General features: G+C 38.3%; 1 protein-coding gene across 3 annotated transcripts in view; it reads left to right on the top strand.

Moving 5' to 3' along the window:
* The window catches only part of GNPTAB (N-acetylglucosamine-1-phosphate transferase subunits alpha and beta), a 41,046-nt gene that overhangs the window by 5,100 nt on the left and 12,810 nt on the right, over window positions 1-23,136 (top strand). For all 3 annotated transcript variants that reach the window (XR_007202969.1, XM_048300266.1, XM_048300267.1), the window contains exons 3-13: window positions 4,765-4,884; window positions 6,553-6,594; window positions 7,332-7,537; window positions 8,218-8,282; window positions 8,476-8,610; window positions 14,543-14,704; window positions 16,345-16,524; window positions 17,594-17,764; window positions 19,445-19,568; window positions 20,278-20,481; window positions 21,631-22,739. Coding sequence is in view for 2 of the 3 variants with exons in the window: in XM_048300266.1 (XP_048156223.1) it covers window positions 4,765-4,884; window positions 6,553-6,594; window positions 7,332-7,537; window positions 8,218-8,282; window positions 8,476-8,610; window positions 14,543-14,704; window positions 16,345-16,524; window positions 17,594-17,764; window positions 19,445-19,568; window positions 20,278-20,481; window positions 21,631-22,739 (2,518 nt within the window). In the remaining variant the exon portion in view is untranslated. The remainder of the gene's footprint in view (window positions 1-4,764; window positions 4,885-6,552; window positions 6,595-7,331; window positions 7,538-8,217; window positions 8,283-8,475; window positions 8,611-14,542; window positions 14,705-16,344; window positions 16,525-17,593; window positions 17,765-19,444; window positions 19,569-20,277; window positions 20,482-21,630; window positions 22,740-23,136) is intronic.

Here is a 23,136-nt window from a genome sequence, read left to right as displayed (position 1 = left end):
AACAGTAGAAATGATCAGATCAATTTGTCACGCTTTAGTTGGTGTGAGATAACTCTGTAAAAGTGCATTGCATGGTGTTGGTGAATACTATGAACTTTATTATAGTCTCCTCTTCTACTCCTCTCCCCCATTTTCCAAAGGATGACAGATAAAAGCAGAGTGATACAGCTCATATGGATGAATAGCTTAATGTTTACATGTTTTAGCAGCGCTGAAGTAAAACATGCCAGTTTGGTCCTGTCAGTACTAAAATGCCTGACTTTGTGATAATTGACTGCAGTGTTTTTATAAAACCGTTGACTTTTTCCAAAACAAAATCACAAATCTTACTCTTGTGGTGTAGATATAGTCACTTCCCATTTCTGCAGTGTTTCCTTACTTCATTTTGGTTGTGTAAAGCACTCCTTCACTAGTGTTCATTTCTGGGGATTGGGAGCAAAACATCCAGTGCCTGGTGAGGAACTATTGGCTGCCTGATCAAAAGCTTAAGGTTTTTATGATGGGTGCTTAAATTATTCCAGTTCACCCATATGCCTTTAACAATCTCGTGTCAGGAGTAACAGGGATGTTTGCTGTGACATTTGCATGCAGATACCAACTTCCTCTAAAAATCCATACCAACAAGAAGTCCTTGCAGAGATACAGTTTTAGGCATTTTTTTGACTTTTAGACATCCCTTGTCAGGGGTTCAGTTTATTTTTATTATCAAACTTCACAAATGCAGTAATGGACCCTGTCTTGCAGCATACACTTGCATCAGTGGTGGTTTGGTGGAGTTTTTTAGTCTGGTGTCAATGCAACATACAGAGCTACACATAAACTGAGGACTGTGGACTTCCAGATTGAATGTCGCTCGTACAGTGATTTTAATCAGTTCCTGTTTTAGTGCTAGAGAAAAATACTCAGAATTGGAGAACAGGAGGCTTGTTGGTTAGGAAAATTAAGCAGGGGTACTGCTTTGTGGAAACTAAAAACTACATGGCCTTTGGGAAATATTAATGGGCCTTCAATTGAATTTGAGTTGTGTTGTTCTCTAAGAGCTTTGCAGGTAAAATTCTCTGTTCTTGTGTAACAGTTGACTTGTAAACTTCTATGGAAAAAACCTCACTGTGGAATGTAGACAAATTTGTGTATGGGGGCAAGCTCCTTATGATGATAAACTAAAAAGCTCGTCAGACAAAAACAATGACATCATTAGTTACACCTATTGAACACTGTACTCTGCCAGACCAAAGCAGACTTCTGGTTTTGCCTTGAAGTTTAGCAATTGCTTTGGCTTGTTTTACCTCCCTGTTAATTACCCTTGGCATCCCACCTGTGGTACTTTTCAGATAGCCACATCAGCTGCTAAACTTGGTACTTACATGATTGCTCAGCTACTTACATTACAACACCTTGAGAGAGTGGAGTAGACATTCCGGGGCTTTTTACCAAGTCACTTTATTATCCAAACCCATTTTTGAAGACTAAGCTTTGACATGAAAATAAAAAGGGAGAAAAGGAAACTAAATAATGGAGTTCCATGCATGAGTGTTTTGGATGAGGACTGCATTTTATTACTCTACTTGCAAGTGGTATAGTAAGTGTACTTTACTCAGTGTAACTTTGCTATTCCAGGATGTCATATTTAAAACTCAAAAATATGTATGGAAAGATGTGAAGGAACAATCCTCAGCTTTTTAAATGTGCAGACTGATTTCAGTAGGGTGCAGCAAGTGAGAGCTATCAGTGGTCAGCCAGCCATTAACTGTCGAGCTGAGGGAGGCTGGAGAGAGGAAAAGACACACAAATGAGGGAGCAGGAAAAGCCATGGAACAACTGACTTACTGTTAGTGCATAATTACAGAGCTGGAACAGGCTGGAGGGCTGGGAGGTTTTCTATGAGCAGCTTAGACCTCTGTTGTCCATAAAGAGGCTCAGCAAGGTTGGAGATCACCATATGGTAGCTTGGGAGAGATCCAAAATCTGCTGTACCTCTTCAGCAACAGTGGATGTTGAGACAATAAAGTTTGTCTTCTACCTACAATCTCAGCTGTGACAATGGTTCTCTTATGTAAACATATCATGGGTATGGGAAATTCTTCCCAGCAAGAGTGACAGGTCTCCTTTCCTATCTGGGGGAGCTGGTGGCTCTGGTTTTGTCTTCAAGCAGGATCCTATTGATGTTTTTAGATTTGCAAGTAAAAAATGGTTTTTGAAAGAGAAAAGTGTAAAACCTCACCTTAATTAATTATCTGGGAGTCTCCAAGGAATTTTCTAAAGTGATGATTTTCTGTAGAAAGGTGTTAAGATAATTTCCACTTGGAATCAAAGTGCACCTTCGAGTCGCATCTGTTAGTCATGACAAAGAGGGGAAATAGCTGATTAGAAGGGTGGCTGTATTTAGTAAATTAGCTCAGCTCAGCTTGGGCTTAACCCGTTTGCCAGACTGGTGTTTCTGAGGAAGACCAAATGTATAAATCCATATGAAGGAAACACAGCTACAGTATTTGAGAGACATTTTTTGAATGAAAAGACTTCTCTGAACTTCAACAATTTGCAAAAGACTCTGCATATTAAGAGAGTGTTTGGGAACAATACTACTGAAGTGTAGAATCTGTTCCTTTTAATTTTAAACCTTTTTACAGCAAAGTTCCACTACATACCTCTGAAAATATAAACTCGCAGGATATTTTAGGAAGCCGTGAAACCAGCCAGAAAGCTTTGGCCAAGTCCAGAAAGGTACAGTCTTAACAGTGCTACTTTGCTTAATTGGAAACAACAAATTGACTTGGGATATCTCATTTTTATTATTATGTTTGATAAACATTACTTTCTGAAACAATGTATGCTGTAAAGGCACATTAAGAAAATTTATTCAGTATTTGAATGAATTTTAAGCAATTAAACTAGTGGATCTGCAGACAGTTCCCTTTTTTTTTTACTGGTCTGTCTCTATTGCCGCTGGTAGTGAAGAATGAGCTCGCCATGCCAGGGTTAATTGAGTTAACATGCCTGCATCTGACCAAAAATGCTTTTCCTCTGTGGAATTTACTAGCATTTGGCTGTATGTGGCATAGTGTATGTAGGTGTATGTGCTACTGCATAGAGACACACTTTTAGGAAATGGGAAAATGGAGAGAGGCTTCACAGAAGTCAAAATTGCCTCACATCATAGAAAGAGTCAGAGTTCTTTCAGACATACTGTGTTCTTCAATGAAGCCTGGGTAAATAATTCTGCACTTTGCCCAGAAGGCTGAAGGTTGGGCATTTTTGAAATCCACTGACTTGAGTCAGGTACTTCCACCTAAAACACTCCTTTCTGAGCTGTAGCATTCCAGGGAGCGTCAAACCAGTAATTTAACCGATCACAACAAATGTGGAAAAGCTGGAGGAGCTCCTGCCATTGAATTTCTACTCCTCTGGAGGACATTTTAGTTCAAAACATGCCTTGCAAGTGAACCAGAAGCTAGTCATCTCTGGAGAAAAAAGTGAAATAATCAATTAGAAGGGGAATTGTATTCAGTAAATTGACTTTTTTTGTGTAGGAGGGTAGCCCCCTGCAGGTGTGAGAGACTTTCTGGGTGGTGCTGCTGGGGAAGGCAGCACTGCTGCTGGGATGTTCAAACTGTCTCAGAATGACCCACTCTTATCCTCTGAGTGTTGCAGCTCAGTTAGGAACAGTGGTAAATCGAGTACGAAATGTTTCTGCCCATTGTGCTGTGACGAGCTGCTGGCTGACCTTTTACCAAATTTTGTGCTCCAGTTATTGAGTCTGAGCCAGTAGAAAGTGAAGCTGGGTGCAAGCTCTCTGTGTGGCATGCTGTGCAAGGGAAGGTGGATGAAATACCTGCCTGTAAGCTCTGCCTCTCTTTGAATGCTTTTGGAAGGATGCTGTGGGTGGAGAGGGAACACCTTTGAACCTCTCTAATGCTGGGATCCATGGGGTCACACTATGATGTTTTCCAATGTTTGCTAGGCCATCTACAGTTTAGGAAGGTATTAAATGGCTTGACACTGGAACTTTAGAAAATAATAATTGGGGTATCCTCCTGCTGTACGGGACTCAGAGACTCACCTATGGCAGCAGCCTGGAGTACCTGCTGACACAAAGCTGTGGGCCTTGTAGAGGAGCTCATCATAAAAAAAATAGGAAAGATGTACCCAAACCCCTGCATGCTACGAAATCTGCATCTCTCCAGAAACAGCTCCAGGATATTCAATTGTGTCAAGAATTAATTTGTCTGCCGTGTCTGGAGTCTGAATTCATGTACCCAGATTAGATGGTTGGTTTATGAAATGCCCTGTTAATATAATCTAAGAGACATTCCTAGGATAGAGACCTGGTCCTGCTGACATCTACTGGCTCTGTGCAATTAAATAACAGTAAGTATGATTTAAGTTATGCTTCATGCTGTCCTGTCTAAAGTAGTTGGTGAATTAAGAATGTGCTCAGGTCCTGGTACTGACTTGAAAAAATTTTATGGGTTTGAAGGAGTTGGTGTCAGTGGAATTTAGAGCATAAAGTTAGAATTTCCTTTAGTTACTGAACAGTTAAAACCACTTTGTGTTCTTTTGGTTGATGTCTGTGCTGTTTTGTCAAAGGCTTGTCTATAATCGAGACATGATGTATATATAGCTAAAGAGAGTCTTTTTGCTTTGTCTTGTTTGCAGCCCAGACACCAACTATTTCTGTTGTTAGACAGAAATTGCTATTGTAGGATGCCATGAACATTTGTAATGTAATATTAAACAGCTCATGTAGCTTTCCTTTGAATTATGTAGGCTTTGTTTACCCATGCCAATTGATGTGGTGTACACCTGGGTGAATGGCACAGATGTTCAACTGATCAAAGAATTGCAACAGGTCAGGGAACAGATGGAGGAAGAACAGAAAATAATGAGGTAATAATCTTACATATTTTTTCTCTTTAGCTGACAGCAGCAATCTAATGCTGTACTAGTTTTCTTTGTTGTCATTTTTTCCCATGTTACTCAAGATGAAAATTCAAAGCACATTTTCTCACTTCTTCATTTGATTATTCCCAAAACTTTGTTTCAGTTCTACTTTTAGCTGTCAAGTACTGTCTAATTAGAAAATTGTTTAAGATAGGCATAAGAATTAAGGCTGTTCTGTCATGAATTTGTAAAATGCCGTGTGGAAAACTGTGCATTGTGTATGTCATTTTGTATTGATTTCTGTAACTCAGTTTGTAAATAATAATAATAAAACTATGCCTCAAATATATAACCTCTCTTCAACCCTTTTTTCTCTCCTGACCCCCCCCCCTCGTATTTCTTTTATAATGGGCTTCATAAAATCTTAAACATGTTTCTTAAGTTCTTGTTTTTAGATTAGTTAGATTAATAGTCTCATGAACACTGAAACTGAGAAATGGGAAAATAATTTATGCATGTTATAAAGGTATGAGTTGGCCTTTAGCTAAGGAAGCAAAGACATGTATTTCTGCATCTGTTTTTGTAGATTACACTATACAGTTCTGCAAAATTACTGATCTAAGCCTTCAAACAGGGGCTGCTGTTTCCAAGATACCTTGGATTATGTCTTGTAACTGTTGATTTAGTTTCTGATAAGTAACTCTGCTCACATGATCTGTTTTGGCCAGTAAATATGATAAATGGAAGGGCAAGTCTGTATTTTTAAGGGTTATAATAATTTAGTTCAGAATAATGAGAAATCCACAAGTAAGTGGATTGGTCTGAGTTTTGGCTTGTTATGTCTTGCAATTTAGGTACAACTAACGGTATGATCTCAAGGGAAATTCTGGATCTTTTCTTTGTTACCTAAACACTGAAAATATTAGTAGAACTTTAAATTCATTGATCTTAAACATAGTCTCTGCTCTGAAAAGCTTTCAGATTTATGCTAATATTTTCCTACCAGTTCACATAGCTAATATTAGTGGGTTTAGCTTTGTCATCACTCATGCTGTGATTCCTGTTTCAGCAGGGAAAAACACGTTGTCTTTTTCCATAACACTGATTTGGAAAGTTGAAATTAAGCTTATGAGTTAAGACTCGTGTCTATACTGTGTTTGCTATCTACAGGGACACCTGGTTCTCTCCCCATTTTTCACGGGCTTTGAAGTCAATGACCGCTATTGCAAAAAGAACTGTTCCATAGACCTTATCAGAATATTTATGTTAGGCAAAACAATCAAGGCCTAGTTTCAGGTCACTTCATTCTGGTTTCTTACCAGTGTTTTTCACATCAATATCGCTTTTGTTAAGTAGCCTAATAATAACCCCATAAATTCCTGTAGCAGAAACAATCCTGCTGCCACAGCTCTCAGCACAGCCACACATTTCTGAGCTCTGCACTGCATGGGGGTGAGCAGTGAAGGGCACGAGTGTCAGCCTGTGCTCACCTTGGCAAGGCCAATGGCAAGGCCAATGGCAAGGCCAATGGCAAGGCCTTGGCAGCTCTTTATCTGGGTTACTGGTGCTTTGACAACGTGTCCCTGACTCAGTTAACAATCTGAAATTAGAGTCGGTTCTTTTAAAACTGTCAATTCAGTGTTATTTAATATGCTTGTTTTAACTTTGTAATAGGGAAATCCTTGGAAAGAATGCAACAGAACCAACAAAGAAGAGGTGAGTTTTTGTGATTTTGGGGCATAAATTGGGATAAATTATATTCCACTCATTGTTAGGTGAAAGCAGATGCTGGTTGGGGGGGTGGTTTGGTTTTCTACAGCCTATGCATGCTTTCCTATGCCACTTCAAGAGCTGACAGCATGATAATATGTGTATTGAATAAAAGTAATGTTATTGTGACATATATGAAGGAGCTTCTTAAAACAAAACAGTTTCTGGAGTTTGGAATGCATATCCCTGTCACTGTTTAGGAATAGCCCCATGAAAAAAATTTTCATGCTTTTTGAATCATAAGACTCCAGGTAGGTATGCATTAAAAGTTCAGTGTTGCTTTCACCTGCCATTTGTATACATGGCACTGCAAGTAGTAATTGTCTGTGGAGGGTCCACGCCTCTTGTGGTTCTGCTGCCAGGAAGCAGCAGGATCTGGTCTGTCCCAGTCATTTGGCTTGGTCCTTCTGTTATTTAGAGATTTTTATAAGGTCTCTTCTGTGGGTGGACTTGGAAATCTTGGAACTTTGGAAAAAACAGTTGTGGGAATGAACTAAACACTACCAGTCAGGTATTTGCTTTCTGCAGGAAGATAAGCATGCTTTCAGTAATTTCCCCCTGTTACAGCAAATGTTTCAAATAATTGATCAGATTTTACAAAAACTTTTCTCATTGCATCCAAGATTGATTTCTGTCTTAAATTTTCTAGTGGTGTTAAATATGCCTTTGGTATTTTGCTGTAGTGAGAAGCAGCTGGAGTGTTTGCTGACACACTGCATCAAAGTGCCCATGCTTGTCCTGGATCCTGCGCTACCTGCCAACATCACACTGAAAGACCTGCCGTCCGTTCATCCTGCTTTACAAGCTGCTAACGATATGTTCTTTGTAGCAAAACCAAAAAATCCTTCTACCAATGTGACTGTAATTGTTTTTGATAGCCCTAAGGACGGTAAGAAGCTCTTTGTTTTTAGAGCAAGATCGTAGTAAGCTGCTGTGAATTAGTTTTAGGGTTGGGGTTTTTTTCCTCCAGTACTGACTTTGATGCTGATTTTCTGTTTGACTTTAGCAAGTCATTCAGTATCTCTCTTGCCCTCAAACGGCTTCTCTAAATGATTACATTAATGATACTGTTTGCTTACCTCCCAGACAACTGATTACAGATGATTAGAGTTCTGTGCTTTAAAAGGCTATTGCAAAACAGGTTTGATATCTAAATATCTGTGTTTCTCTGATAATCTCAAGAGGCTGGGGTTTAGATTGAGGAAGATTAGTTTTAGATCCTCTTTTAATTGCTGTGAAGTCTAGTTTGAATAATGTGCAGAAAGTTCTGCCCTTGTTCAAAGGATTGCCAACTGTAAAACAATCATTCAAGTGTTCAGCATATATAAGTAGGGTCTTAGAGCACGTATGAGTTTCATATTTTGTTTAATATGTAGTGCCTGACTACTGGTCCAACCACTGTCTTTATTTTACCACCAAGAGTTATTTACCATTTATAAAGACAACTTTTCACACCATAAATATTCAAGTATCTTTAATTTGCAAAAATATTTTTTGGTTACTAGAATATAGAAAAGAAGTGACTTTATACTGAAAGAAGTTTTTGATTTGCAATTTTATGTATTCTAGTTGAAGCTGCCCATTCTGGAATGTTAAAAGACAACAGCAAACAGATGGTATGGAGGGGTTACTTGGTATGTACTTTGACAATCTGTTGATTAGCTTTTGTTATGTATTAAACATTCTGTACATTTTTAGAAAGTTTCTGTGCTATTCTTTCCATAACTCACATGTAGTAAAAAGTGAAAGCTTTTAGATCAACCTTTATTGTTATGAGAATTATTCTATGTTTAAAAAGATCTTTATACCCTGTTTTCTTGTTTTTAGACTACAGACAAAGAAGTGCCAGGTCTGGTATTAATGCAAGACTTAGCCTTTCTTAGTGGATTTCCAGCTACATTCAAAGAAACAAACCAGCTACGAACAAAACTACCAGAGAACCTGGCCTCTAAAGTAAAGCTGGTAAGGCTCTGGAGGAATGAGTGCCTTAGTTGTACTGGTCTTTTGGAATGGCTCAGGTATGGAATCTCACCCACCTAGGAGACTTAGGATATTTCTGAGAGTAGTGTGGGGTTTTTTTGAGTGATTCTTCCTGAAGTGGTGAAGCAGATAGTGACTCAAAGAGTTGCCTGCAAAAGACCAATTGTCCATTCTGTGACTGCAAGTTATTAGGCATTCCATTTGCTAGCCTGCAGCTGATTAAAAGGCAGCCTTACCAGTTTCTCTCAGTCGTTTGCTGGAGGCTGTTTTCTGGCTGTAGGATTCTGGATCACTGGCTTGTTTAATGTTACAGAATTTTGTTTATGTAGCTTCTTAGCTTTTTTCTTCCCTCTTAGCTCTCTTAATAGTAACAGCGCTGAGTGCTGTGTTTCTCTCTGCCACCTACTCTCTGGGGTCTTGAGCAAGCTGCCCTTCAGCTGACCCACCTGCAAGGCAACAGAAAACAACTTGTGTGACTGCCATTTAGTGCCTTCTGTTCTCCCCTGCTATTTGGACACCTGTTAGAGTTACAGCCAGGTTTAATGGATAGGTGAAGGTTTAAAAAGTTTGTTGAAGGCATTGGCTTTTGTACTGGAGAGGATGTGATTCATGGTGTGAAAAGGACTGAGGCCAAGGAATTTGTGGAGGAGAAGGAGTTAGCAGGCGAAATGGGATGGCAATCCGTAGGTAATTTGTCTTCATTATTCTGATGTCCACCTGTAGCATCTGCTAATTCACTTTATGACTTGTTCTTGGCGCTCAAATGAACATGAGGTCCTGTTCCCATTTTTTTTTTTTATTGGCAGGCTGAGCTAACAACTCGTACTCTGTTGCAGACATTATCTTGTGTAATTCCTTTCATAGGCTGGTCACACTCCAACATAATGCGAGCTGAAATTCTTCTTTCTTGTCTCAGCTTGTGTTAGCTGACTGGGAGTCTTGATAATGGCAGAAGCCTTGCAAAGTAAAAACATATGTGCCTGTCTTTCTACATGCTCTAAAACAGATTAATAGAGAGAGCTTTTAAAGCTTAAGCTTAAATAGGTATTTTCTTTTGCCTTTGCATCTCTAGTGTCACAGCAGTTAAATAACAATGGATGTTCATATGGTTCATTGCTATCCAGATGAACATAAAGGCTTCATCTCAGGGGTGTCTTAGATATGTTTCCCATCTCCTCGTCTGTTTTCATGGAAGTGACATCCTGTGCCTATTATCATTCTGTATGATTTTTCCTTACCCTGTCTTGGTTGTGTTTTTTAATTTGTCATCAGTCATGTGTCATCTATTTGTGCTGGTTCCCTTTTCCTTGGTGTGTTCTTATCTTTGTGTCAACATTGCCATTGTGATCAACTCACCTGTTCCTAAGAACTCCTCTTCCACAATTTGGTTGGGCATATCTCTGTGTAAACACAGTTTTTTCTCAGGCATCCACAACATTCTGCAGTTTTCTTTCAAGTCATCTTTCCTGTCTGTGTTTCTTTTCTTCCTGGTGGATGCTTTAGAGCAATTAAATTGGGATTATTATACCCTGTGTGATCATAGCAGTGAATTCTTCCCCAACCACTCCTCTTACTTTTGATAGCAGCAAGTCATGTATGTTATAAAGAAACTTATGTATGTGAATGTAAGAAATGTTTTATTTTTATGCATAAACATTTTTACATATCAAGTGTGGATGAGGTTGTTTCTATAGAAGCCTTTGGTAGGTTCTGAGCTCAGTCAGTTCTTCTTTCAGTGGATATTGTAGGTAGGCAGTAACAGTAAACACAGCCAAGTGTGGTTTTCCTCTTACCAAAGGGAGATGCGAGGTTAATGCTACAGTTAAGTAGAAAAAAGGTTGATTATTTACAGTCTCCACTGACATTTGCAGCAATTCCTCTCTTGCTATCATTTCTGGAATCTCTTAAGTGGTGTGAGATGTCTTGTGAAGAGGAAGAAAGTTGCACCGAGCTTGAACTAGACTTGTGTCTGTTCATAGATGCCTCCTGATGCTTAATGGGTTTCTGTGTGCTTTACGTGGCTGTTTTAGTTCAACACTACAAGTAAAGAAATAATAATAAAAATTTTGGACAATGCTGCTCTTAGAAGGGAAGAAAGGTGAGAAAGAGAGGAGTGTAGTTATTGGTGCATTTGTGTTGAATGTTAATAATGCTGTTTTAGTTGGATTGCTTCAGTTTGGTTGAAATAACTTCTAAATCCAAGGAGGACCAAAAATTGTTCATCTAGACCAGATTTTTTTCCTAAAAATCTGAATATCTGAGCAAAGCAGCTGAACTCAACTAGAGGTGATTAAAATGTAAAGATTCGTGATATAATGGATCTTTTTGCGACATGAATTATATCTGTTAGAGTCTACTGAATTTTTGTCCTTAGGCCTCCACTGTACTGTAATGATACAGAAGTTTATTTCAAGATGAAAGTTGAGCAGCAGTGTGTCTACTGGTCCCATTTGATGTTGTAGGTTGTGTGTTATGACAGATGAAGTTGAAAGTTACGTCTGACAGCTTTTATTGTCCATGTATTCTTAACCAAGTATTAGAAAGCCACTAGATGGAGGTGTTACTCTGGTTGTGCAGCTGATGGCTGCTGAGCTGTTTCTTTAAGGGTTCCAAAGACCTTACCTTGGACCTATACATGAAGAACAACTGAATATTTCATTTTTACTTCCCTCCCCACCTTCCCCCCCCGTAACTACATTTCTAAGGGAGACTGTTGTTCAGCCTAAAAAGACTCTTGTAACTTAAAAACTGTGTTGTGATGTAAAGACTGACAAGGAAAGGATTGCCAAGGCCAGGGGATTTGATTTGTTTGATTTTGGGTCTTTTGAGACTGTCACGCTAACAGTTTTTCACTGAAATTATGCACAGTAGTGAAAATTTTTAGAGAAAGTTGATTTTTCCTTCAAGATTTAACATCCTGATTGCTTCAAGGACAACTAAGAGCTTGTAGATCTCCCTCTTTGTAAAATACCATGTCCTTTAATCCACATGCACACACAGATACATAAATACGGACAAGTTATGTTAGAAACTTAGGGCTGTCTTAATGACCTTGTCTTACTAGTGGAAGTAAATCCACATGGGAAACTGCAGGCACAGTGATGTTGGGTGTTTGCTGTCCTCACTGGAGATGGGGAGTCTGGGATTCTTACTGCTGCTCATCAGTGTTTCTGGAGCAGAGAGGTGGCTTCAGGAGTTGGTGTGTGAGCACACAGATGTAGTAAGTAAGCTTTGTAGAAAAAAAACTGCATTAGTTTTGACTCAGATGACCCTCCTATGTCATCTTATGAGGGCAACTTGAGGTATTTGTAAAGACAGCAGTGTTTTATATTTGTGAAGCTCTTTGTAACTCTTTAGTGCAACAAACACTTCCTTTCCCTTGCTATGTAGGGATCTATATTGAGTTTTCCCAATATCTACACTGGAGTGGGAAAAGAGGAGCTTCTTATTTCCTTAATAATCAGCTTTGGTCATTGAGAAGATAAGGTGTAATAATTTAAGGACTGGTTGGGAATCTAAGTCCCACCTCAGAAAAAAAAAAATGCTCTTGAGGCTTCTTACCTTGAGAAAATGGAAATGAAGATATTTACTTCTGCATGGGGTGTCTGAGCTCATCTGGCTCTTAGTCTAGTAAGATAGAAGTGAAATATGCTGGCTGCATGCTGGAGAACCTGCATTTCAAGTTACCTGGTGGAGATACTGCAGTTTTTAAGTGCGTGATAAAAATGTGTCACAGTGGTGGTCTGGGTGTGTGCCTGCAAGGTGTGTTCTCAGCCCACTTGTGTTAGCAGAGGACCACCTGGTCACACTGACTCTCTGCATCTACCTGCCTGTTCTTCTGTTCTGTTTTGACAATACCTTTGGATCTGCTGACCTGTTCTGGCAAGATGAAGATGTTCTCTGGAAGGTAATATTTTAAGGGAATGGGTGATTGCATCCATCCCTACTGAGAGGAGGCTAATAGCTGTGAGACATTAAAAAATCTGCCAGGAGACAAATCTATTTTGAATGTACCAGCAACAAAATGCTTGGAGCAGAGCTTGCAATTTATTAGAATCTAGTTAAGTTATTTCACCAGGTAACATCACTGAAGTCTAACTTTATTGATAGCTCTGCTTAGGAAAAGACTGGTTTCTTAAAAAGGTGCTACTGGGAAAAAACCCACATTGATATATGATCTATTCAGTGCAGGGATTAGATTAACTCTGATGCTGAGAAATGGTGCATGTTTTTCCATTGCTTCTTGTATGTGTTTGGAATATTACAAATTAAAAAAAAAATACAGCATATATGCAGTGTTAGTGGGGGGGAAGTGTTTGTAATAAATCTAGTTTGGAGTCTGTAGTACAGGTACTTATTTTGCCGAGTTTGGGAGTGAGTTAAAGAGAAACTAAATGTTCTTATATGCTTTCAAAGCTCTAAAATGGTAGTATTTTGGTTTGTTGTATGTATGATTTACGAGACAGATTCTAAGGGACAGTGTGACACTGTTGTATTGCTAAATAAAGAACATAGCCAGTGCTGGCAGCTTTGCAATCTGCAGCATTTCGATACTGATATTTTTGGAGGTTGCTGCCTGCAGTCCGTAACTATACCTCAGCCATTTAGCTGCTGAAGCCATCCTTTCCACCCATAGGTTCAGATGATTCCCTGGAAGGTCTGAGATTTATCAGATTTTTCTAATGACAGGCCTCATAAGTCAGATTGAAAGATCTCAAATAGCATGTGAGTCAAAGCATCAACAGCTTTAAAATGTCACAAGTGGAACAGCTGGTCTTGCTAAGGGAAGGGCTGCTAACTCTGGGACAAGTGTTGTTTTAAAATAAGCAGAAAGGGTCAGATTTAATAAAAAAATAAAGAAATAAAACCACTTAGAGTTATTGCGAAGGGAACTGTGACGTTTTTGCTTTTTTTGAACATGATTATTCAAATTTGATAGCTTATGAATTGCGTTTATACTGAAAATTTGGTAGATGTGGTTGTCTTATGTTGCCTGAAGGCACAAAAATTAAGCATAGCATCAAATAAATATTAATGATTAACTGCATTTTTTTCTTAATAAGACTGTTGAATTCATGCACTTGGAAAATCAAAGGGCAGTCCTGCTTTTAGCTTGATTGGGTCTGCTCGTGGTACTTCATATGGTAAACACGGCATTTACTGGGTTATGCCGTATTCCTAGGGAGATGCTTTGATGCCCTGAAATCTGTAAACTATACTCGCTGTTAGGGTGTGTGTAGTGCAAGCCCCTGATCCTGTGCATTATGAAATCTGATATACAGACTTACTGGTGGCAAGAGATAAAAACAGCAAACAGATCAAACAGTCCACAACTAAGAAATTACCTTAGCAGCATATTGGCAACCAGCACCAAGGACTTGGAGACCCACATGGATTAGCTCTGGAGCCCTTTGTATCTCAGATTTCGGAGCTGTAGGTTGAACTAACTGTAAACCATTCTGAACATTTCACGCTTCTGACAGTGATGATACCTCAGTGCCCTTAATTTTCTGGCAAAATCATTCCTTGTTTAAGATGGGGAAAAGGCCAATTCTTTCAGTCATATAATAAAGTGTTAATAAAACATGAGTTCTGTTATTTGAGTGACAGAGAATGGATGGGGACTTACTATTCATTTACTCCCAGAGTATTTAAAACATGAATAGGTTTACTGTTGCTGGATCATTGTGTAGAGAGACGTTGACTTTGCAAAGTGAAAATTAAGCATGATGTTCTGTATCTTGAAATGTTTTTCAGTTCCCATTTTACTACTTCTTTTTGTGTTTTTACAAAATTGTAGCTCTTTAAAAACAGTGCTTCCCAGTCATTCTTATTAGTAACTCTAGGAAAAATAATACAAGAAAAAGATGGAAAAGGAAGAGTGCTGCTGGAGTTGTTTTCTCTGCTTGTGTAGTTGCAGCTCTATTCAGAAGCCAGCGTGGCTCTCTTGCAACTGAATAACCCCAAGGGTTTCCAAGAACTGAGCAAGCAAGCAAAGAAGAACATGACTATAGATGGGAAAGAATTGATGCTTAATCCTGCTTATTTACTGTGGGACCTCAGCTCTGTCAGTCAGGTGGGTGAATTCTCTTACAGCTGGTAAATGTTACAGCATTTAAAAACTGCAAGTAGAGGCTAACTAGTCAATGATGAGGGTCAGTGATAAGGAACGTGGGATTTTTTCGAAGCTTGGAACTAATTAAGAATCAAATATTTATTAGCTTGTAAGAAAACATCACAAGAACACTGCCCAGTTCTCAAATCAATGGGAAAGAAGGATCAAACAGTGTGATATTTAATTTAAATTTTCATGTTCTCTACTAAGTGAAAAATATTGTCCTCTGCACATGTTCTGATAAAGCTGTGTGCAGTCAAGTCCTGAAAGGCTTAACTGATCCTCACTGGCAGATAAGCAGGCTTCTTGTGTGGGGAGATAGAGGGTTCTTTTAACAAACATGATTATCTCGTTCCCAATATATTTCTTAGGCATTTTTTTGCTTTGCAGCATCATTTATGCTGAGCAAGTGCTAATTGCTTCTCTTTCAAAAATGTTGAAGCCCTGAAATACAGATGTCTGTAAAGAAAGGAGGTTTACTTTAAATGCTTTTGATACAATGAAGGATGGTTTAAGAACAGGAAATTAAATAGCAAGGTGTCTCTTTCAAGATAAGATATTCTAAAATCCTGGGGTTTTTCCTTGTGCTGGAATTTAATGTACCCACTCCTGAAAAGCTTGCAGTCTGTCTTCGTATCCTGTGACCTGGACTTTTGGGGAATTCTTCCTAGTTAATACCAGCCCTGAACTTAAAGTTTATATTTCCCCATGTTGAAATTATGCTTTATTTTGTGAATGGGCACCTAGCCAATGGCTGCTGGTCTTGCTAAAATGTTTTCTGTTGTTACTCTTTTGTGAATGTGAAAGCTGTATTTCTGTACATATTAGAAAACTTATGTACAGTGTGTAGGATCTGCAGTGAAAATGGTAATTATTAAACATTCATCTATTTTCTTTAGTCTTCTGTTTCATTTGGGCTGTAGAAAAGTTCCTTTTAGGCAGCCTTACTTGCTGGTTTTAGGACAGGTCACCAAGTTCTCATAAATGTGAAAAGAAACATACGTTTCGGTGTCCTATAACCTAATTTTGTTACTTGACTGATGAGTTTCTAACTGAAACATTTTCTATCTAATAAATATATATGGAAACATAGCTATTTGATAGTGAATATTAGGCTAAGTTTTGTTCATTTTCTCCTGCTTAAATTCTTTAAAATAATAGAGCAGGGGATAATTGAAGAGCAACTACATCATGACACTTCCAGTATGTCTATATTAGGTGACATTTATATACAGCTCATGATGCAATGTACTTGAAAGGCCCTAGCCTCTTGAAACTGGATTTCTGAAAGGTGATGTTGCTGGTTTGAAATGAAGGAGGGGGGTGTTTTTTCTGCTTCATTCTTCAAGAACTTCTTTCAGCATGGTCAATAGACATCCTAATGATACCAGGTGATCAGCCAGTGACATCAGAACATTGTATTGTTCACCTTGGTAATTTGGAAGAATATGATTCTTATTATCAATGTACTTTTTATTTTGAATGTCTAAGTCCTGAAGTGCTTAAGCACTCATATGCCAAAGCACACTGTCCTTACCTAGCTGGGTCAGAAATTTAGTGTTCTATTTAAAATCTAAGAAAGGGGTTTTTCCTTTCTGTAGTCTAAGCAGGATGAAGATATTTCTGCCAGCCGCTTTGAGGACAACGAAGAGCTGCGGTACTCACTGCGATCAATAGAGAGACACGCCCCTTGGGTACGGCACATTTTCATCGTCACCAACGGGCAGATTCCTTCCTGGCTTAACCTGGATAATCCTCGGATAACTATAGTCACACATCAGGTAAAATTCAACAAAACTACCACTATGAAAGGGCCAGCAAAGATACCCTGTTTGATTTGAAATGCAGTTATCCTCTTGCAGCCAAAGGCTGCATTTATTTGGGAGAAATGACAACTTCTTCTCTGTCTCACCCAGGGTTTTATTGTGTATGTCCTTATATTTTGGCTAAATAGATCACTGAATATATATCAAGCCTGTATTTATTTCACTTTTCCAAATATTGAAGCTTCAGCTAACATATACCCATGTCTAATTTCCTTATAGAGTCTATTTATAAAAACCTGGGGAGAGGAAATTGTAATCTGAATCTATAAACAGTCTCTCAGAACTAGTAATAACTTAATAAGCTTGTGCTGAGACAGGATGGATTACAATTACTGGAGCAAAGAAAATGGCTACAAAATAAAGTAGCTATGCATTCTGAAAGTGTTACTTAAAAAGAGAAGGGGAATCCTTCAAGCTTCCTGAATACGTGAAACCAAAATTCTCTTGTAGCTTATTACAAATTCAGAGGTAATTTTGGTCTTTGGACATGCCATAGGAACTCTGCACAACTGAAGTGCTAAAGAGATACTTACTCAACTACTTCTGCTGTCTGCTGGTGAAGTTACTTGAAAAGGATGCAACAATCCTGACTTTTTGAATGCTGTAAGAGGTTCAGTTTGCTGGAAATTTTGTGCAGCCTGCAATTCATGAGAATTATAAGTGTACACTGAGCCTGGTCCAGTACTCGGTGAAAGAGGAGTATGTGAAAGTTTGCGTCTTTGTGATCAACCAGGTGTAGTTTCTTAGTTAAGCAGCAGAATTGAAAACAGGTTTGTGTGGGAAAAATGAGATATTGAAGTTGTTTGGGTTGGTTTGTTTTGTTTTTTTTTTTTTTGCTTAAATATCTTTACATTTTTCTTTTGTATCTATCCTTGTTCTTGATATGTTTTGTTTTTTTTAGTAGATACGTATCAAATATCTGGTGTGCCTGACCTTACATGGTTTTGTTTTTGTGGGGTTTTTTATTTATTGGTTTTCTGCCTTCTGAAACTGTTTTTGGTTGTCGGGGTTTTTCTTGTTTTAGGAAATATTTCAGAATGCGAGTCACTTGCCTACCTTCAGTTCACCAGCTATTGAAAGTCATATTCATCGTATCAGTGGCCTTTCTCAGAAGTTTATTTATCTCAATGATGATGTTATGTTTGGGAAGGATGTTTGGCCTGATGATTTTTACAGTCACTCGAAAGGTCAAAAGGTAAGCCATTATGAAAAGATATTTTAGCAGAAGTAGAACTTTTCTGCTCTAATATGATAAAAATCAAAGGAATGCTACTTGGAAAGGGAGAGCACTCACTCCCGCTTTTATCTCTAAAGGTTCATTGTTCTTAAGTAGAGAACTGTTAGCAAAGGTTCAGGGTATTGAAGGCTCTTCTCTGTATTTGTAGGTGTGCTGTGTTGATGTTTTTAGGATTACTCTTTCTCATATTCACTCCTAGGTTTGAGGGGTTATAATGGCTCCTCTGTCAGGATTCATTTTAGTTTCAGTGTTATTCTTTAATTCTCCTACTCTCTGTTGGAACACTGGTAAGACTGATGTGTGGCAGCTACCAGACTTTCTTCCTTGTAAATTCTTTCTGTTTTGTGGGAAGTGCTCAAACAAAAATCAACTTTTCTGTGGGAACACTGAGTTCAGATGACATTTAAACTGGTCTAATATTTAAGTTTACCATTAATTGCCTCTGTTGCAGACACCCATATCTTTGCCCAATCTATATATAATTATATAATATATATAATTATTTGCTAAAATAATAGATATTGTTCCATGTTATGAATGTAAAGTAATTTAGTCTTTCAACAAAGCCATTATCAACAACTGGGGTTAAGCAAGGAAAGCAAGCTGAGGAAATATTAGCAATAGTTATGCATCGACACTGGTTGCCAGCAGGGTTTTCATCCATTAGCTTGATCTATAAGAGTCACATGGAGAAAAAAATTGAAGATTTATATATGTTATTTCTATTAAAGCAGTGAGTACACAAGGCACCAGAGACCATTGAATTAAACATTTTATACAGGCAGATGTGCACACTTGCACACAAATACAGAAGGGTTGGACAAAATTAGTTTAAGCTACAATTAAAATAACTGCTTCAGTACTTGGGGATGTTAGGAGGCTTTTTAGTTGTTTTAAATCTCTAAAGATACAGGCATATAACTGCAAAATTATATTGTTACAGCATTTGTATTGTTCTTTAGTTATTCATCCCAGTTATGATGATGAAGTCAGTTTAGGTGCAGTGTTGTTTGTGATAACCTGATCAGCAAGTGTTACTGTAGGAAATGTGCTGCTAAAATCTTGAAACAATAAGGTCTGAAAGAAAATGGGTGGGGTTTTTAATGCCTCCTCAGCTGAAAATACACACACACTTTTTTTTTTTTTTTTTTTTTTTTTATCCTGCCAATTCTTAGGATTATTTAAGTCACAGAGGATCAGATGCTTCAGGGATTATGTTCAACATATGCTGCTTATCTCATGACTGGTTAGTAATGAAGAAACATTTTGAGTCAGGAGAATGAGTGAACTGCAGAGCTATTTCACAGTTTAAGTTCACCCTTCCTATCTGAAAAAGGAGAAGATGCTAGTCGTCATTGGAATATGGTTTGCAGAAGTAGATTTGGGAAGTCCTACTTTCCATTTCTGGCTGTTGCTGCTTTGCTGTATGGCTTTGGGAATTCTTCAGTTCTTCCTTCTGTTTGAAAGGGATAACATTTACTTCACAGGCAACAGGGTTTAAATGCTGTTTGTAAAGCTCTGTGGAATCTTAAGGCACTGTACACAGGGAGAAATTATTGTAAGTCTCCATATTCGAAGAAACAAGCTCAGTTGACTTCTATTTGCCAGTCCTTGTCTCAGGCTGTAATGTTGTTCCAGGTTTACTTGACTTGGCCTGTGCCAAACTGTGCCGAGGGATGTCCTGGCTCATGGATTAAAGATGGTTACTGTGATAAAGCCTGTAATAACTCAGCATGTGATTGGGATGGAGGTGATTGCATTGGTAAGACTGCAATGTTGAATTTAGAAAAAGTGAACTGTTTGTTTTTCCTTACAAGAATGATTATATAATTTGTCTTTTTCATGGAACTACAGAATTTGCCTCCCTTAGTAATAAACAAACAAGTTGACTTAAAAATTTCTATGAAAAATGACATAGAAAATAGTAGGGCATAGGATAATCTTTCTTTAGGTATCAAATTTGACTACCTGAAAGGAGGGGTTTTGAAATTTAAATTATTATATGTTAATAATAATATACAGTATTATATATTATTTGGATTCAGAATCCAAACAATAGTTGACTGTGAAGCTGCACTATTAGTTTTTAGATAAAATTTTCAGGACTGCAGTGTAATAAAATGAAGTGGTACTTCTGGATTGAGGAAGTGATACCTTTCTAGGAGGCTGTAAAGTCAAGACTGCAAGCACAAGGAATAGTAAATCTGTTTTCTGCCTTCCTTTTTGAAGTTAAGACAAAATATGTTGGCACTTTGGATACCCTTTTCATTTGATTCCTAAACTTCTACACTGGGTGTAAAATCTATAGTTTACATAAACTCACAGAGGTCTAGTTAGGATTTGCCCCTTTTTAATTTCACTGATGATTGTTGAGTCTTCAGTCTAGCTTTAACATTGTGGCTTAAATGTGCCTTTCTTTGGTTATTTGAAATTCTTATTTCTGGTGGGCTTGTTTTTTCTTTTTTCTCTAGGTAACAGTGGGGGTAATCGCTATGTTGCTGGTGGAGGTGCCGTTGGAGGCATTGGGAATGGCCCACCGTGGCAATTTGGAGCAGGAATAACTGGTGTTTCATACTGTAACCAAGGCTGTGCTAATTCCTGGCTAGCAGACAAATTCTGTGATCAGGCCTGCAATGTCCTCTCATGTGGATTTGATGCTGGTGACTGTGGCCAGGGTATGTAAAAAGCATTGCTGATAAACTTTCTATGGGGATTCTCTTGAATTGCCTGACCTTTTTTGGTTCCTCATTACTCTCAAATTGGGCTAAAGTGTCCAGTACTGTTCTGTGGGAAAGAGCTTCTAGCAGCTGGAGAAAGTCAGGTGTTTAGTGTACTCACTAATCCAAGCCTGGATCAATATTATTTGCTGCTTTATTTACTAAAGCTATTAGTGATCAAGCATGGGTAGGAGCTTGATACCTTATGGAGCAGCAAGCATCAAACTCCTTGCCCCAAGAAGCCGACATTCTAAGTGGGGAAATCCCATTTCAGTTGTGCAAAGCATCTTTACCTGACTAAGGACAGTTGAATTGATGATGCCTGTAGCAGTTAAAAGTTTAAAGAACCTCTCTGATGCTGACAGTGTGAGTTCAAATCTGGCTCTGGGCTCTTGCCAAAGGCTACTTTCAGTCACAAGTGAACTTGTGTGAAGTTCGTTTGGATATGAAAGATTAGCAGGAGAGAATGAAGTGATTAAAAGTGCTGTCTGGTATATGCAGGAGAAGAACTTGTCCTGTTTGGAAGAGCAGAGGCTCCCCTGCATTTCAGCTGGGACAAATGTGTTACTGGTGATTCTGTTGCTGGCAGTGAGGTTTTGCTCATATGGGAGATGACAGATAATCTGTGTTCTGCTGTGGGAGGTAGAAGTTCCTTTCAGCCTATCTGATTTTGAAAATTTCAAATCAAGATGCAGCACTGTAGCAGTGAAATCCAGCTGTTGTTACATTACTCTCCTAAAATGTGGCAAAAGTGTAATATGGGCAAGCTACTTATGACTGATTCATAATTTTAAGTGACGTGATAATGAGGTATGTAGGTTCTTCAGGTAGAGACTGAAAGAGTGATAAATTATACTGGCTTTTAGAATTAACATGGGAGTGTCTGGTAGCTTTATATATCTGAGTGTGTTCTAGTCATCCATTATTGAAGATAAGTGAGCCAGAAGCTGGAAACTAGAGTAAGTGTTCTTTCACAAAGCTGTGTCCCTGCTAATATAGTGACTGTAGCTGGGCATATTACTATTAAAAAAAGAGTGAAATATAAATGTCATGCTGAAAATTGACAAAAGTTTGTTTTGTTTCTTGTTTGGCTTTTTTTTTTTCCAGATCACTTTGAAGAGATGTACAGGGTGATGCTTCACCTTAATCAGACCTACTATGTTATTCCCAAAGGTGAATGTCTGCCCTACTTCAGCTTCGGTGAAATAGCCAAGAAAGGAATTGAGGGTTCATACAGTGATAATCCAATTATCCGACATGCTTCAGTTGCTAACAAATGGAAAACTATCCACCTCATCATGCACAGTGGCATGAACACAACTGTGATCTATTTTAACCTTACATTCCTAAATAAAAATGATGAAGAGTTTAAAATGCAAATAGCTGTTGAAGTTGATACTAGAGAGGAACCAAAACTGAACACAACTTCTGTGCAAAAACCTAACTCTGATTTTAAAAGTGTTACTTCGGTACCAGAAGCTGAAATGCTATTTGAGGATATTCCAGAAGAAAAACGCTTTCCAAGAGTCAGGAGACATCGAAATGGCACAAAAGAGAGTGTACCTGAAGAGGTGATAATCCCATCAGTAAATGTGTCTCTTCTTCCTGAAGATGTCCAACTAGCACTGCAGAAACTGGACTTAAAACTACTAAATGGTGATATAACTCAGAAAGGATATAACCTATCCAAGGCTGCTCTCCTGAGACCTTTCCAGTTTTTAACCACAGTAAAGAGTATTGTAGGCCTGGAAAAGAAGGACATGCATAATCATTCAGAACATCAGAAGAACCATAGCAGCTGGGAGAAGCCTTATAAAGATGTAAATGATGGCAAAATAAAAACAGTAAAAGCAAATGAAGAAGTTCCTTCGAGGCTTATGGGAACAAAGGGGACCGTTGTGACAATGAGCACAAATAAACATATTTATAAAGTGCAGCCTAAAGCCACACTTCCCTCCCAGAGCATGGGGAAAAAAAATGAAACTCGAGAAAAAGTATTGAATGCACTCATATTAAGGGAAACACAGAAATCAAAACATACTGGGAATTTTGATACTGGAGAAGGCGCACAGGGAATGGAAGGAGGAAAAGGGCATGAGCAGGTGGATGCAAATGTAAAGGAGGGGCTAGTGGGAAGAAAATTACAGTCTTATGCTGGCAGTTACCAAGGCTTTTTGCCGTGGGAGAAAAAGAAGTATTTCCAGGACCTTCTTGATGTGAGTATCGTAATGTCATTCCTTACTGGAATAGTTGCATCTTTCTGCATTCATTGGAATACTGTTAATATGATCTATAGATTTGGAATGTGCTTTGCTTTTGAGGCAAGTGCTGAGACTTTTTTTGAAAGCTGCTTTTCACATAAAGTCTGACTTGTTTATGATCTGGGCTTCTCTTAGCTAGGTGGTAAAAGCCAAATAACTGTTTCTGTTCCCTTTATACTACCTTTTCTTGGTCAAATTCATTTTTTATTTGTTGTATGTTGTCACAATGCTATTGTTCAGACATATATAGCACTATAACAGAAAGCTTAAATTTTGTTTTTTGTTGCATTTATGCAAGTATGGATTCAGTTTGTGTTTAAAGAATGCAGAAAATAGGTATAATGATAAATAC

The sequence above is a fragment of the Corvus hawaiiensis genome, chromosome 4 (genome assembly GCF_020740725.1).
Source record: "Corvus hawaiiensis isolate bCorHaw1 chromosome 4, bCorHaw1.pri.cur, whole genome shotgun sequence".
NCBI lineage: Eukaryota > Metazoa > Chordata > Aves > Passeriformes > Corvidae > Corvus > Corvus hawaiiensis.
This window is presented reverse-complemented; position numbering and strand designations above follow the sequence as displayed.